General features: G+C 35.5%; 2 protein-coding genes across 9 annotated transcripts; both read right to left on the bottom strand.

Moving 5' to 3' along the window:
• Positions 1-190: 190 nt before the first annotated feature.
• On the bottom strand, positions 191-4,353 carry LOC123911267. Of its 6 annotated transcripts, none has more exons than XR_006810424.1 (5): positions 3,970-4,312; positions 3,740-3,868; positions 1,301-3,624; positions 1,086-1,190; positions 191-539 (listed from the first exon to the last, which is right to left on the bottom strand). XR_006810424.1 is itself a non-coding variant. In XM_045962662.1 (4 exons), the coding sequence occupies exons 1-3, from the start codon at positions 4,228-4,230 to the stop codon at positions 2,386-2,388; spliced, it is 1,629 nt and encodes a 542-aa protein (XP_045818618.1). In that variant the 5' UTR covers positions 4,231-4,353; the 3' UTR covers positions 191-539; positions 2,362-2,385. The 6 variants fall into 6 exon arrangements, 1 of the variants encoding a protein (XP_045818618.1); XR_006810429.1 differs by having other exon boundaries at positions 1,086-1,388; positions 2,362-3,624; XR_006810430.1 differs by lacking the exon at positions 1,086-1,190 and having other exon boundaries at positions 1,301-1,388; positions 2,362-3,624.
• A 1,725-nt stretch (positions 4,354-6,078) lies between these two features.
• LOC123911249 lies at positions 6,079-12,130 on the bottom strand. Of its 3 annotated transcripts, none has more exons than XM_045962627.1 (4): positions 11,848-12,130; positions 10,781-11,038; positions 7,936-10,688; positions 6,079-7,848 (listed from the first exon to the last, which is right to left on the bottom strand). In XM_045962627.1, the coding sequence occupies exons 2-4, from the start codon at positions 10,802-10,804 to the stop codon at positions 6,447-6,449; spliced, it is 4,179 nt and encodes a 1,392-aa protein (XP_045818583.1). In that variant the 5' UTR covers positions 10,805-11,038; positions 11,848-12,130; the 3' UTR covers positions 6,079-6,446. The 3 variants fall into 3 exon arrangements, with proteins under 3 accessions (XP_045818583.1, XP_045818591.1, XP_045818597.1); XM_045962635.1 differs by having other exon boundaries at positions 11,769-11,861; XM_045962641.1 differs by lacking the exon at positions 11,848-12,130 and adding an exon at positions 11,461-11,845.
• Positions 12,131-12,641: the final 511 nt, after the last annotated feature.

Genomic DNA, 12,641 nt, shown 5'->3' with positions numbered 1-12,641 from the left:
GCTTTCATAGTAAGCCAAGAATGATGTCTATGAGCTTGGTAATATTATTAGAGATTGTGTTCATTTGAATAAAACTTACTTTAAAAAATGAAATTGCTCGTGTTTTAGCAAGGGTGGCCACTTCTATAGCTAGTTTCCACCTTTTCATTGATATACCCTTAATAATGAAATGCTACAAAAAAATGTTAAGTCTAATAATATCTTTTACTATTTCCATAGCATTTGACTTAACTAACTGATGGACCAAATACTTACAGGTTCCAATTAACTTCTCGTTTTCAAGAAGGCATACCAGAAATATAGTGTTAGAGGCATAGGGTTAGTGGCGGATCTTGCCCAAAATATTGTCATAGGGTTACAAAATACCAACAAAAAGTCACTCCACTACATATTGAAACCCTAACACTAAGAAGAAAAACCAGGAGTTGACGTGAACACCAAACCAACGCATCAGCGCCGAAACTCTCACTCCATAGCAGTCTGAAGTAGAACCACCCCAAAGCTGTTGCAAAAAAAAAAAAGAAATCCCAATGCCTTACCTACACACCAGGAAAACCAGAGAAGCTTAAACAATATGCTTAAACTAATTATCAAAGATTTTAACATCAAGACAAAATAAAAATAGAATATATAAAAGGAGACATGTACCTCAAATTAAAACTGTGCATTTTGTTCTTTTAAAGACTTGAAATCATCAATAATTAATTGAATCAGAACTAAATTGATTAGTTATCTCTTTTTCAATATAAAGCATATATTGTCAGTAAGAAATCCATCCTCCATCTAATCTAATGCATAATGCCTTCCTACTTCAGCCTAACTAATAGATAACATTCAATGCTTATTTTGAAACGTCGACATATTATATTTTATAGTAACAAAGACACTAAAAAAATTAATGACATTACTGTTAACGTAAACCAATCAATTTCACCTATAGCATAGAATACCAGCTTCCCACAATTTTTTATTCCTAGGGTTCAGTTCAGGTAAAGGGCTTTTGCATCGATTGAACGTAAATCAATTCAAAACAATCATATGAAGATGACAACAGTCATCAAACTGTCAATAAATTGCAAATAAACCTGTGAAATTGAAGAGTGGGAGGGAATGCCGGAGTGAGAGGGAGACTGAGTGAAGAAGGCAAGAAGCTGTGATTTGGGTTATCGTGAATGGCGAGTGAGTCGCTACTGAGAGAGACAGAGTGAGATGAGAAGAGTGTGGGAGAGAAACTAAAAAGGGAAACATATAACTGAGGGTATTTGAGTAGGGTTAAACTCAATCTCTATGTCCAACTTACTCTCAATATCAAAGAAGACGATTTGGTCTCTCAAATACAGAATTACGAGAGGCATGATGTGAATATCTCGAAGAGGGAGATGCACAGCCTGTATAATATGTATTAAAAATATTTATCAAATGCAAGCCGGAAGAAAGATAGACAAATATTAAAGGGGGGAATGATAGGCTGTAGAAGGAGGAAGTAATATATGAGAAAAATGAGAACATAAATGGCTAAAATAAATGGAGAAGAACCTCGCAAAAATTACCAAATAGTAATAAAGATCAGTAGAATCTACATTCACTTAATAAAGGGTATGAACCATCTTTAACTTTAACCACTTGTCAATTGTCATGACAAAAATAAGAAATGCATAAGATATTTGCAAAATAGTAGTATAAGTACATGCAATATAATATGCTTCTCTATTTATTATTATTATTCAGATGATATTAATGACAGAGAAGAGAAGCAAACAAGAATTTCTACTAATAACTATAACACTTTATTCTTTTAACACGAGAAAGAGTCAGGGTAAAGATGAGTGTTCCTATTCAATACTACTAAGTACTAACTTCAGTTAGTGTGATTTACTAAAGATTAAAAAAAGTCTTATTTTCACTTTGTTTACTATTTTAATAAATTCCAAGTAGAGGAACAACAAAATATAGTTTTTACCATTGCTTTTATAAGTTCTCAAACAAAATGGCATTCTGTAATTATTGGTGGCTGGAAAATAAAACTAACAGCAAACCACAGGGCCGCTTACTTTATCAAGGTTAGATAAAAACATTCTGAGATAAAAACATTCTGAGATGAAAACATTGCTTGAACTATATAATATGGAAAATTGCATGGGTAAATATCCTCATGCAGGGGAAAAAATTGAAGTAAACTCGTCTTCAAGAATATATCAAAAAAACGGATTGAATATTCCAACATCCAAAAGAGTACTAACAGCACATATTTTTACCAAAAAACTTTACTGCACATGATTAGATAAGATGATCTCCCTAACAGCTCAATTAATAAGAAGTTCAATTTCCATACATTGGTGAGAAAAGGTAGGAGGAACTTACTATTGAACTTCATGCATACAGAATCTAATTCCTTATACGCTTACTTTTGAAGATGGCTAATTGTTTCTTTGCCAAAGAAGCTGATTTCTTGGCTTCAAGGTATTCTGAAATAGTGCGAGAATATCCACAAAATGGGCAGAGAAAGTTTCCATTTCCGTCCAACTGAGCAGAATCAACCAGGCAATTTTTATGCATCATCAATGAGCAAGTACTAGTTTGACAAACCAGCAACTGCCCAGCTTCATTGCACTTAATGCAAAGGTTTTGTCCAGTCGATTCAGTCATTGCTGGCAAATCTTGACCAAAAGCGTGCCGGGACCTCGGGAATTCATCTTTTTTGGCTGTAAGAGCAATCTCTTCATTGTGATACATATCACTGTCACTTGATAACTCTGCTTCACTGCCAGCATCAACTACACCTTTATCGCTAGCAACGGGCTTCTGCGAGACATTTGAAGATGCAACATTTGGTTTCTTTTTGTTGGGTTGACCAAAAGCGTGCTGGGACCTCAGGAATTCATCCTTTTTGTTCGTAAGAGCAATCTTTTCATTGTGATACACATCACTATCACTTGATAACTCTGCTTCACTGTCAATATCAATTACATCATTTATTGGAATGGGATCAACATGTACAGTATCAATAGTTTCACCTTCACATGTATGCTGACCGCTGGATTGGCACAAATTTGACGTAGTGCACATAGTATGAGTATCTTCTGAGGATCCATCATCCTCTAAGGATCCATCACAAAGAGTTTCTGTGTTATTCATTTCTGAGTGATGCCCTACATTCTTAGGAATTTGAATTTCTTCAACCGAATTTTCTGACACTTCCTTTCCAAGTCGAGAAACTTGCTTTTCTTTCTTGGAATCAAAATCCGTAGATGCATTACATTTAATCTTTTCAGTACTTCTTATGAACTCATTATATTTAATTATAAAAACTTCCGTTTCATTAAGGCAGCTCCCACTATTCTCATCAGTCAAGTCAACCCTAGTCCTCTTAGAGCATAAACGGTTATTACCAGTTAAACCTTCTTTCGAAGATTTGTTGCCATCCTTTAATAGTAAACATGCCGAGTTCTCTTTTGCTCTCATGTCTTCTGCATAAGTGGAGTTGCCATCACCCTTTACTGAACAATAATCGCGTTTGCCCTCATTCACACATGCCATATTAGCCCGATTCTTTGGAAATAATCCACTCATTTCTTTTAACTTATCAGGAAGCTGTAGAGTACCATCCAATATTGAATCTTTCATCTATTCAACAAGATTAAAAAACAAAACACAGACCAAATAAATAAAACAAGTGAATAAGACTGAAAATATTTCAAAATCAAAAGGAAAAAGTAGAAAAAAAATACAATGCCATCACCTTCTCTAACTGACATTTCATATTGCTGGCTCTTTTGTGCATAATAAATGAGTTAAGATCCCATTTGAGAAACTCTGCTCCAATACTAGTCATAGTCAAATTACTCATATCCAGATTTGATGACGGTTCCTGAAAGAAGATTAGAAAAAAGCAGATTGAAAATCTTCGGTAACTGATTTACCCTAAAATTAAAGATGAAAGAAGATTGAAAAATTGAAAAGTTTTACTACCTGATTCATAATTTGATCAAAAACATCTAGACAAGTACGGGAAGAATCAAGTGGAACTGTAGAAGAAGGAGTAAAAGGAGAAAGTTCCTCTAAACACCTCAAAGCGATAAATTCCTTTGCACTTTCAGTAAAATCTTCTTGAGTTACTGGAGCTGCATCAATCAAATCTTGCAAAGTGGTTATAGGGAATTTGTTGTAACTTGCAAGGGCTTCGATTACCCAAATCCATGAGCGTTTTGAAGAAGATGATGGTTTATCCATCAGAGAGAGTAAACCCTAAATGCTTTTTGAAAACTGAGTCAGAAAGGGGAACCACTTTTGTTTTTAGTAACTAAAACATTTATAGCGCCTTTTTTTTTTTGCACAAGCGCCTTTTTCTACCTCAGAAATGAAAATGAAAATTACGAGTTTTTAAAACTGTGGGAAATTCTAAATGGTAAAAAATGAATATTATGTCAATTTTGTTAAAAATTGCGAGTATGAAGTAACGGTGTAAATAATTTAGTAAAAGTGTAAAGTATTTTCTATGAATGAATCACTAATACGTTGGATTATACCTACTTGGGTAGACTTTTGCTTATTAGTAGCGGGTTGGTTGGTTAATTTTTTGTTTTGTTCTTTTTTTAAGTCAAGTATTCCTTCTCTTTAATTTGGAATTATGAGTATAATATCATTCGTATTATTTTATTTTATTTTTGCTCATTTTATAGAAATTTTTCTTTGTTGTTCAAAAGTAAAAATTTGACTCATTAAAGATAAGTATTTGTGAAATTTTTGACCAATCCACAAGAAGGACGATCAACTCTCAGATGACGGACATTATGGTGTATGAGTGGGTATGCGGACAACATGCATTTGTGGATTTGACTGGAGTTTCGCCTCTTGTTAGAGTAAAAGCTGAGACTTTTACTATGGAACAAGCAACTCTTTAAGTTGCTTAAAGTGGTCAAACATGAAAAAACATGTTGTAACAATCAACATGCTTCGATACCATTTTTTATTTGACACTTTTGGCTTCCTTGCATCAAAGGTTATGAGCCATCTCCAAAGAGTTCAAGAGGTTATGAATAACAATGTTGTGTCTCCTAGAACAATGAATATTGTTTTTAAGAGAATTGATTTTGCCATTCAAAAATGTTAGCGGCTCAGTTTGTTGCCCGTTTGCCTTTCATTTGTATGTAATTCCCCAATATTTATTAATATATAAATACCCATTTCAACCAAAAAAAAAAATGACAAAAGATATTCCTATTATAATGAATTAATGATTGAGAATTGAGATTTTATTTATTTATTTTTGTATGCTAAAAATACGTACTTTTTTTTTAATGGCAAAAATACGTACATGTTTCATGTTTGAGATGAGATCACACTATCTAATTGACTAATTCTCACGACAGTCATTCACATTTGATGTATAGTCACTTTTTATTTTAGAAAAGTTGTAACCGTTCCATTCAATACAAACTAGGCTTTCATCGTTGATTAAGTACTTACATGGTGACTCTGACTTTGCCGTTATTGGTGGTACTGGATTTGGTGCAGCTAACTACAAATGAGTAAAGCATTAACATCACGCAAACACGTTAAAAACTTTGTCATTAAGAATAAGATAACTTTATCTTCTTCATTTTGTTTGACCAAAGATGATAATGATGATTATTGACTGAATTATTCAATACTACTACTACGTACTCCTGTGGTAAAGTCTTATGAAGGACGGCTTCATTTAGTTAAACATGACAGCACCAAAAGATCCTGGACGGCAGCAGGTAGACATTTCTTTAGTTTGCAAAGTCAAGTTAAGCAATAGTCAATGTTGTCATTAATTAAAAGTATCCACCCCAAAATTCAATAAACCAAAAGACAAAAATCATTAAGAGATTTTAATAGTCTGTTAATTCGGTAGTAGTATTATCCTCATGTCTAAACTTTTCTGCATCTGTGACTTTTCTGCATTTATTTGCTATACTCATATTTATAAGATGCTTTATTCACTTTGGTGTCTAGATTTCATTTGAGGACTAAGACCGGCCAAGTCATAGAAATGGTGATTGGTTGAATGATTAAATATGTTTGGTAGGAAACCAGAAAAGAACCAACAGCAAATCACAGCACTCCAATCAATATATTATTAAAAACAGGCAGATAGAGAGCTCTCTTCAATCAGATCTGAGAGTTTGGTCCCATACCAACCAAAGTCACAACTAAATTGTACTTGTTCAGAGCAACATTTGTTTTTTTAAAATTCCTTCCTTGACAATCTGCCCAGAACTGCTTTTACAACCAAAACTTCATTTTTCCAACACTTAGAATGCCTTAAGCTAAAGCTATGTAGCAAGGGATAATAATTTATTACTAACTAACTAAAAACTAGTCTACTTCTGTAGGTGAAAGAAAACCAAGCAATACAAATTTCATTGTTCTCCAGCATTCATAGAAGGAGACTTTTCTGATATAAAAAAAGGGGAAATCATTCAAAATCTTTTCCTCTTCACTCTGGATATATCATCAAAACTGTCATCACTCCAAACTTGTCCACCATGCCTGAAATTATCTTCCGGCTCATCCATGTTTCTTGTTCTTCTAGGTGGCCCATTTCCATTCCTACCCTTGATCCGTCTATCAAAGTCCCTTTCCCTCAAGTTGTTGCCTCTATCATGAAAATCTGAATCATCTGGACAGAATCTATAATGTCTAGTAGGTCCATCTTCTGCATTAAGATGAAAGTTCTCACCAACATTATTATTATTATTATTACCATTGTTATAAGGAGGTCTGAATGACCGAATAGGACCTCTTCTCTCACCAAACCTTCTCCTCTCCTCGCCATTTCCTTCACCGTTATTAAGCTCTAGCATCCTACCAGAATGCATAGGCCCACCACCACCAAAATATTCATCATCATTATCTGCTCGGTCTCTGGGATCTGCAACATCAAATCTTCTGTTGTTTCTGATTAAAATTCGACCAGATGGACTCCTATTGGAATTGACAGACCTTGGATGACCATGGTCCCTTGCAGAGTCAATGTCCCTCATATCATTAGAAGGTCGTGATATAAATTGAGGTGAGCCATGTCTCCTCACCACTCTCTCTCCAGTGAAAACAGGTCGATCAGGTGATCTCATTCTATCAACCCTGTATAATGGTGATCTTCTATGAGTCATTTCAGGATGGCCACCAAAACCCTCCGGGGATCTTCTTCTGGGGGACCTCCTTCTTGGAGATGTCCACTGACCAGGAGAGCGACTCCTCGATCTGATAGGCGACTTTGAACGCATTCGAGAAAGACCACCCCTTCTCTGCATGGAAGAAAAATTCCTGCCCCTTCCTCTTGAAAACCTACCATCCAGCCCCTCAAATTGTTGGGGACGTTTATACAGCGAATCTAGAGTATCATCAGCAAATCCTCTCATAAACTTCTCACTATGTCTCATGCCACCTAAATCGGAACCATCCCCACCAATACATCGACTATTTGGACTAACAGCTCTAGGATTTCTATGACCCATTTGGATGCCATCTCTTCCTCCTGCTGGTGGTGACCTTCTTCTCGGTGCAACGTATGAGCCATCATTCAAGGGCTTTCTACCTAACCGACCATTGACAACATACGAGTCATCAGGTCCAACATTATTGTACTCCATATCAGTATCAGCAATACCAGATGAATATTTTGACCTGGCGCCGCGGAACTGTTGACTTGGACCATTGTAAAACTCACCAGAATATTCACGGTCAGATTCCCAGTCACCACGAATTCGACTATTAACTCTTCCTCTACCACGCCCAAAATTCAATCTAGAGTTTCTAGTGGACATGTCTTGATGTCTTTCTCTTGAAAATCGGTGGGGAGCATCAATGTAAACGTCATCCCTGAAAATTAAAGCACAGGAGCAACTGAATAAAACTCAATTAATAAAAGGAAAATAGTAGCAGTATATATAGGACTAAAATGCTTACCTTCCTCGGTATAACTTGTCACCATCAACTGTGTCAGACAATACATCTCTTCCAGCTCGAGTAGGCAGCGATCTGACTGGGATAGGCCTAGTTTTACTAGGGGATGACGAACTAGCAGCTCGTGACAAATCTATGATTCTTCCTTGATTACCACAGCTACTAACATCTCTGGTTATATCTTCAGTATTTGAAGATCCTTCCATCTTCGGCAAATATAAGTCTGCTTGTCTAACAGTGTCAGTTGTTTTCACAACCTCATCAGCACATTGAACATCTATCACATGGCTTCCATCAGTGGCATGATCAGAATGTTGTTCTGTTTCCTGAATTTCAGAGACAATTATTCTTTCCGAAAGATCTAATGATTTCCGTTGCAAAACATTAACCGGTCCCTTATCAGCAGCAATATCTGATTTTTCACCATCCAATGACTCATGCACACACACCTTTTTATCGATGACTTTACCAGGCTTATCATGCATTTGAATGTCCACACCATCTTTACTAATAATTTCATTGTGGTTTACAATCTTATTGTCATTTTCCACCACATGAGATGAAGTCGGATAATCACTACTCACCACTCCTTTCTCCACCAGTTTATTATCATAATTACCCAAGTCAGAACGTTCTATTTCTCTTACCTCACATATTGTTTCCTCCAGTTTGGAAGTCTCAAGTGGTTCTCTAACCTCGCCATCCTCATAATCATCATCTTCGATGTATCTCTCAGTATCGACAGCAACAGTTACAGCAGGGTTTTCATCTGACTCCAAATCGGAACCATAAGAATCATCCTCCAAAATATCAGTTATCTTTTCTTCATCACTAACACAGCCTTCACTCTCTCGTGAATCAAGAGGCTCATTCATTAGTTTCAATCTGCAAGCATCATGATCATCAGCAACTTCTTTCTTGGCTACAATAGAAGAATATTTCAAGCCAAGATTATTCAATTCTGTGGCAGTATCGACCATAGGAATGGCAACTGTAACCAGAGGAACGTTCTCAGAATTTGAGGGAACTTCGCATACTTTCTCAACATTCACTCCTTCTGCACGACTACAAGTTTTCAGTTGACCTACAATATTTTTATTGGTGGTTAATACTGTTGTACACACAGGTTTCACAGCAGGATGAGTTGCCTCTGCAAAAACTTGTGTCGAATTCATGACTGGCACTGCCATGGAAGAACTAAATGACATTTGAGGCAACACTTTATCCAACTGCTTTGTATTAGTACTCTCTGCTGTTTTGGATTGTTCCTGACTACCCTCATGACTTGGTTCAGATTTAACGAATGTAGAATCAACCAACTTTGAATTGCTAACAGATGGCTTACATTGCATGGTAATTGAATGCTGAATAATTTCTTGTTTTACAGCCGCACTATCTAATGAACCAACAGGACATGAATTTCTTGTTTCTTTCAAATTCTTTTTCAAGTTCTCATCATATGGTTCTGGCTTTACCGACCTAAAACTAGAAGTATTTGCAGCACCAGCAGTAGCAGCCACACTTGGTAAACTAGCAACGGGAGTAGCAACGCCTGAATTTAGTTTAACAGATATTCTTCTAGAGGGCTCCTCAACATAATTACAAACATAAGATGAAAAACTAATACTAGGTGGATCCGCACGTTTATATTGCTGTCCAGCCAGACCAGGTGAAGTAATGAAAGCTTTGTTCTGAGTCTCATTACGTGTTTGCTTTACGGATACAACACTTGTTGGTGGTGTAATCCCAGTTGAGCACATCAACAGTTTCTCATCAAGCGAACTGTGAGTAATATTCAGTCCGTCAATAGAAGTTTTAACAGAACTGGCATCACTCCCTTCATCCCATGCATCCATAGTAGTATTCAGATCCCAATTTGCCCTGCTAGAATGAACACGAGTAGTGTCACTATCACTTTTAGCATCAGTATTTGAACTGTGGGTACTGCATTCATCCTTGCTTAGAGATAATTCCAATGAGAGAGGTTCTCCTTTCTCCATATTGGGACGTATTTCATTATTCTCCCGACTTGTAACAGATTGAAATACGTGCTCCTTTATGCTTAAAGATAATCTAGTACTTCCAGCAACTACGGGACTTTCTTGTTTAACTGTGCCTTGGACGATTTGTTTGCTCACATCTGCTCCAATGCTAAGTGCAAGACCTTCTTTTGCAGCCAACACGAGTTCAGTATTCGCCTTACTTGTTTGGGATCCCACATTCTTCTCATTAACTTCATTGAGTGTCACCTTCTCTTTGCTATTCACAACATTCAAAGTAGGGTTTGATTCTTCCCGTTTGGGAGTAAGCAAAGAAGAATTGTTTTGAACCTTGTCAGCTTTGGTAACATCAGACCTTGATTTCTTTTCTTCAAAAAGAGGATTTCCAATAGTATTGGATAACCCAGCAGAACTTGTAGAAAGGGTTGAACCCAGTGATGTGCTTGAATGATCTTTTCGCAAGGCATAACTTTTTTGTTGAACCGAACCCTCTTCCAAAGAAGGTGAAGAAGCTTGAAGTGAAGGAGGGAACCTTCTTTTCTTGATAGGTGCACCTGCAATACTGGCATTTGATAGAGTTGATCCTTGAGAAGTGCTTGAATTTTCTTTTCGTTGTGACTCAGTTTCTTCGTTGTTTGAACATGGCTCTTCAGAAGGAGGCGAAGAGGTCTTAATATAAGGTGGGTACCTCCTTTTCTTGATTGGCACACCTGCAACTAAATCACTAAATTGCCCGGCAAAGGACTTTACCCCACTCTGTCAATATAAGATCAAGTAATCAATATCCAAAAAAGAACAAATTCGCATGGTCTCAATCGTTAGCTGTAAATCAGAAAGGAAATAAACACCTCTTCATGTCCTGAAACTGGCATGATTCCAAAGTATGCTATAAGCTCACAAGTCAAGACCTTTGTTTCAAATTTCAGTTGTTTCAGTTTATATGATTCAAATAGCAAATCTTCGATAAAATATTGAAGTTATCAAAAAAATCCTGCACTGAATAATAAAGTTTTTGTAAACATTTATTTCGATCTTCAAAATACTTCCACTATCCAAGTTAAGTAGATCCAAGCCTTAGTTTCACTTCAGATAAAAAACACGGCAACCTGCGAAAACAAAACACAAGATGTAACATCTTAAACCAACTCAAACCATTAATCAAAACAAAACAACCCATGAAAATTTAACTACACCCAAACATTAATATATTAATCTCCTTTAAAAGTTATATTAGATCCAATATACAAACTACATGTGATTTATGAAGGAAAAAAAAACTAAGTTTTATAAAGTTGAACCTAGATCCACGAAAACATCTAGAATAAATTGTCACATCATATGTTTATGTTTATAACATAATTGATGTTTTCAGGATCGGCCCGAGTGGCCAGGTGTTGACCTAAAATATGCGGCCATTTAGGCCGGCCCTGATAACATTAAATTTCTCACTTCAAAGTTCAAACCATTAGAATTTGAGAGTAAGCAAAATAAAATACAAACCCAAGTACTATTAAAGTATGAAACTTACTACCGACAAAAATTTGAGTTCAAATTTCTCAACAAAAACCAAACTTCACCAACCAATTATAACCGATCCGTTCGGTGACGTAATTAACGTTGATAAACTCACGTGAAAACTTGTATGTATGAAAACTCTGAACAATTAAAAACCCATTCACATAATTTAAAAACACAAAACCATTCACAGAATCAAGTTAGCGTGAACGAAGAAAAACCCGCGAAGGAAGAAACAGATCTAAACCTATAAAACAATTAAAAGAAGAAAAGTATAATTAAGAATGCATGGGGCAAAGAATCATCGTTTAAATTAATTACCATGAATTAAGAATTAAAAAGTGTGAAAATATTCAGATCTTGACGAAGAAAAAGATGATTATGGAAATAGAAATAATACCTGATAAGAAAAACAAGGTTGTAAAGAAGGTTTTGGTTTTGTGGTCAAGTTATTCTTCTTCTTCTGCAACTTCCACGAAATAGCGAAGGTGGGAAAGAGATATAAACGAATCTTTCTCTCTCTCTCTTACAACACACACACTCTCTCTCTGATGATTTTTTCTAGAGAGAGAAAACTAGGGTTTGTGATTTTGCACCGAATTTAAGGAATTATTGACTTTGTGAAAGAGGTGGAGGCTTTATCTTCGCTATATAATAATTCTCTTCCGCCGACGTGACGCGGTAACTGACATAATGACACGTGTTATTCTTTTTACGTGGTGGATTGTGATGCGTTGGTTTCTTATCGTTTAATATTGGTCGTTGGATGAAAAGTAGCGACTTTTTAAATGAGATCTGTTCTTGCTGGACCCTCGTGTCGCTTTCAACATACCTAATCTCCTCACGTTACATTCAATTCAAATTTAATAAATAAATAAAAAACATATCTTAAATTTTCTAAAATAAAAGATTCGATTTGATTATTTGCATTATTCACCTAATTTATTTTGATTATATTTTTTACGGATATATAATTAACATATCTTTTGTAAAAAAATAATAAAAATAAACATATCTAAAATTTTCTAAAATAAAAGATTCAATTTGATTATTTGCATTATTCAGATTCTCCTTTTTTTTTTAATTATCATTATTCACCTTTGTTTTTACTATATTTTTTACGGATATATAGATATAAAATTAGCATATAAAATGGAGTATTTGATTTGTTTAACTGAATATTCTCAGATTATA

Source organism: Trifolium pratense, linkage group LG1 (genome assembly GCF_020283565.1).
Source record: "Trifolium pratense cultivar HEN17-A07 linkage group LG1, ARS_RC_1.1, whole genome shotgun sequence".
Classification (NCBI taxonomy): Eukaryota; Viridiplantae; Streptophyta; class Magnoliopsida; order Fabales; family Fabaceae; genus Trifolium; species Trifolium pratense.
Note: the sequence above shows the minus strand (reverse complement) of the source record. Positions and strands in the feature narration are given on the sequence as shown.

Coding starts and splice junctions, on each gene's coding strand:
- LOC123911267 (XM_045962662.1), bottom strand. CDS start 4,230: ATGGATAAACCATCATCTTCTTCAAAACGCTCATGGATTTGGGTAATC. Junction 3,869..3,969: donor TTGATCAAATTATGAATCAG/GTAGTAAAACTT, acceptor ATCTTCTTTCAG/GAACCGTCATCAAATCTGGA. Junction 3,625..3,739: donor TGAAATGTCAGTTAGAGAAG/GTGATGGCATTG, acceptor CTTGTTGAATAG/ATGAAAGATTCAATATTGGA.
- LOC123911249 (XM_045962627.1), bottom strand. CDS start 10,804: ATGCCAGTTTCAGGACATGAAGAG. Junction 10,689..10,780: donor CAGTTTCAGGACATGAAGAG/GTGTTTATTTCC, acceptor TTATATTGACAG/AGTGGGGTAAAGTCCTTTGC. Junction 7,849..7,935: donor GACAAGTTATACCGAGGAAG/GTAAGCATTTTA, acceptor TTTAATTTTCAG/GGATGACGTTTACATTGATG.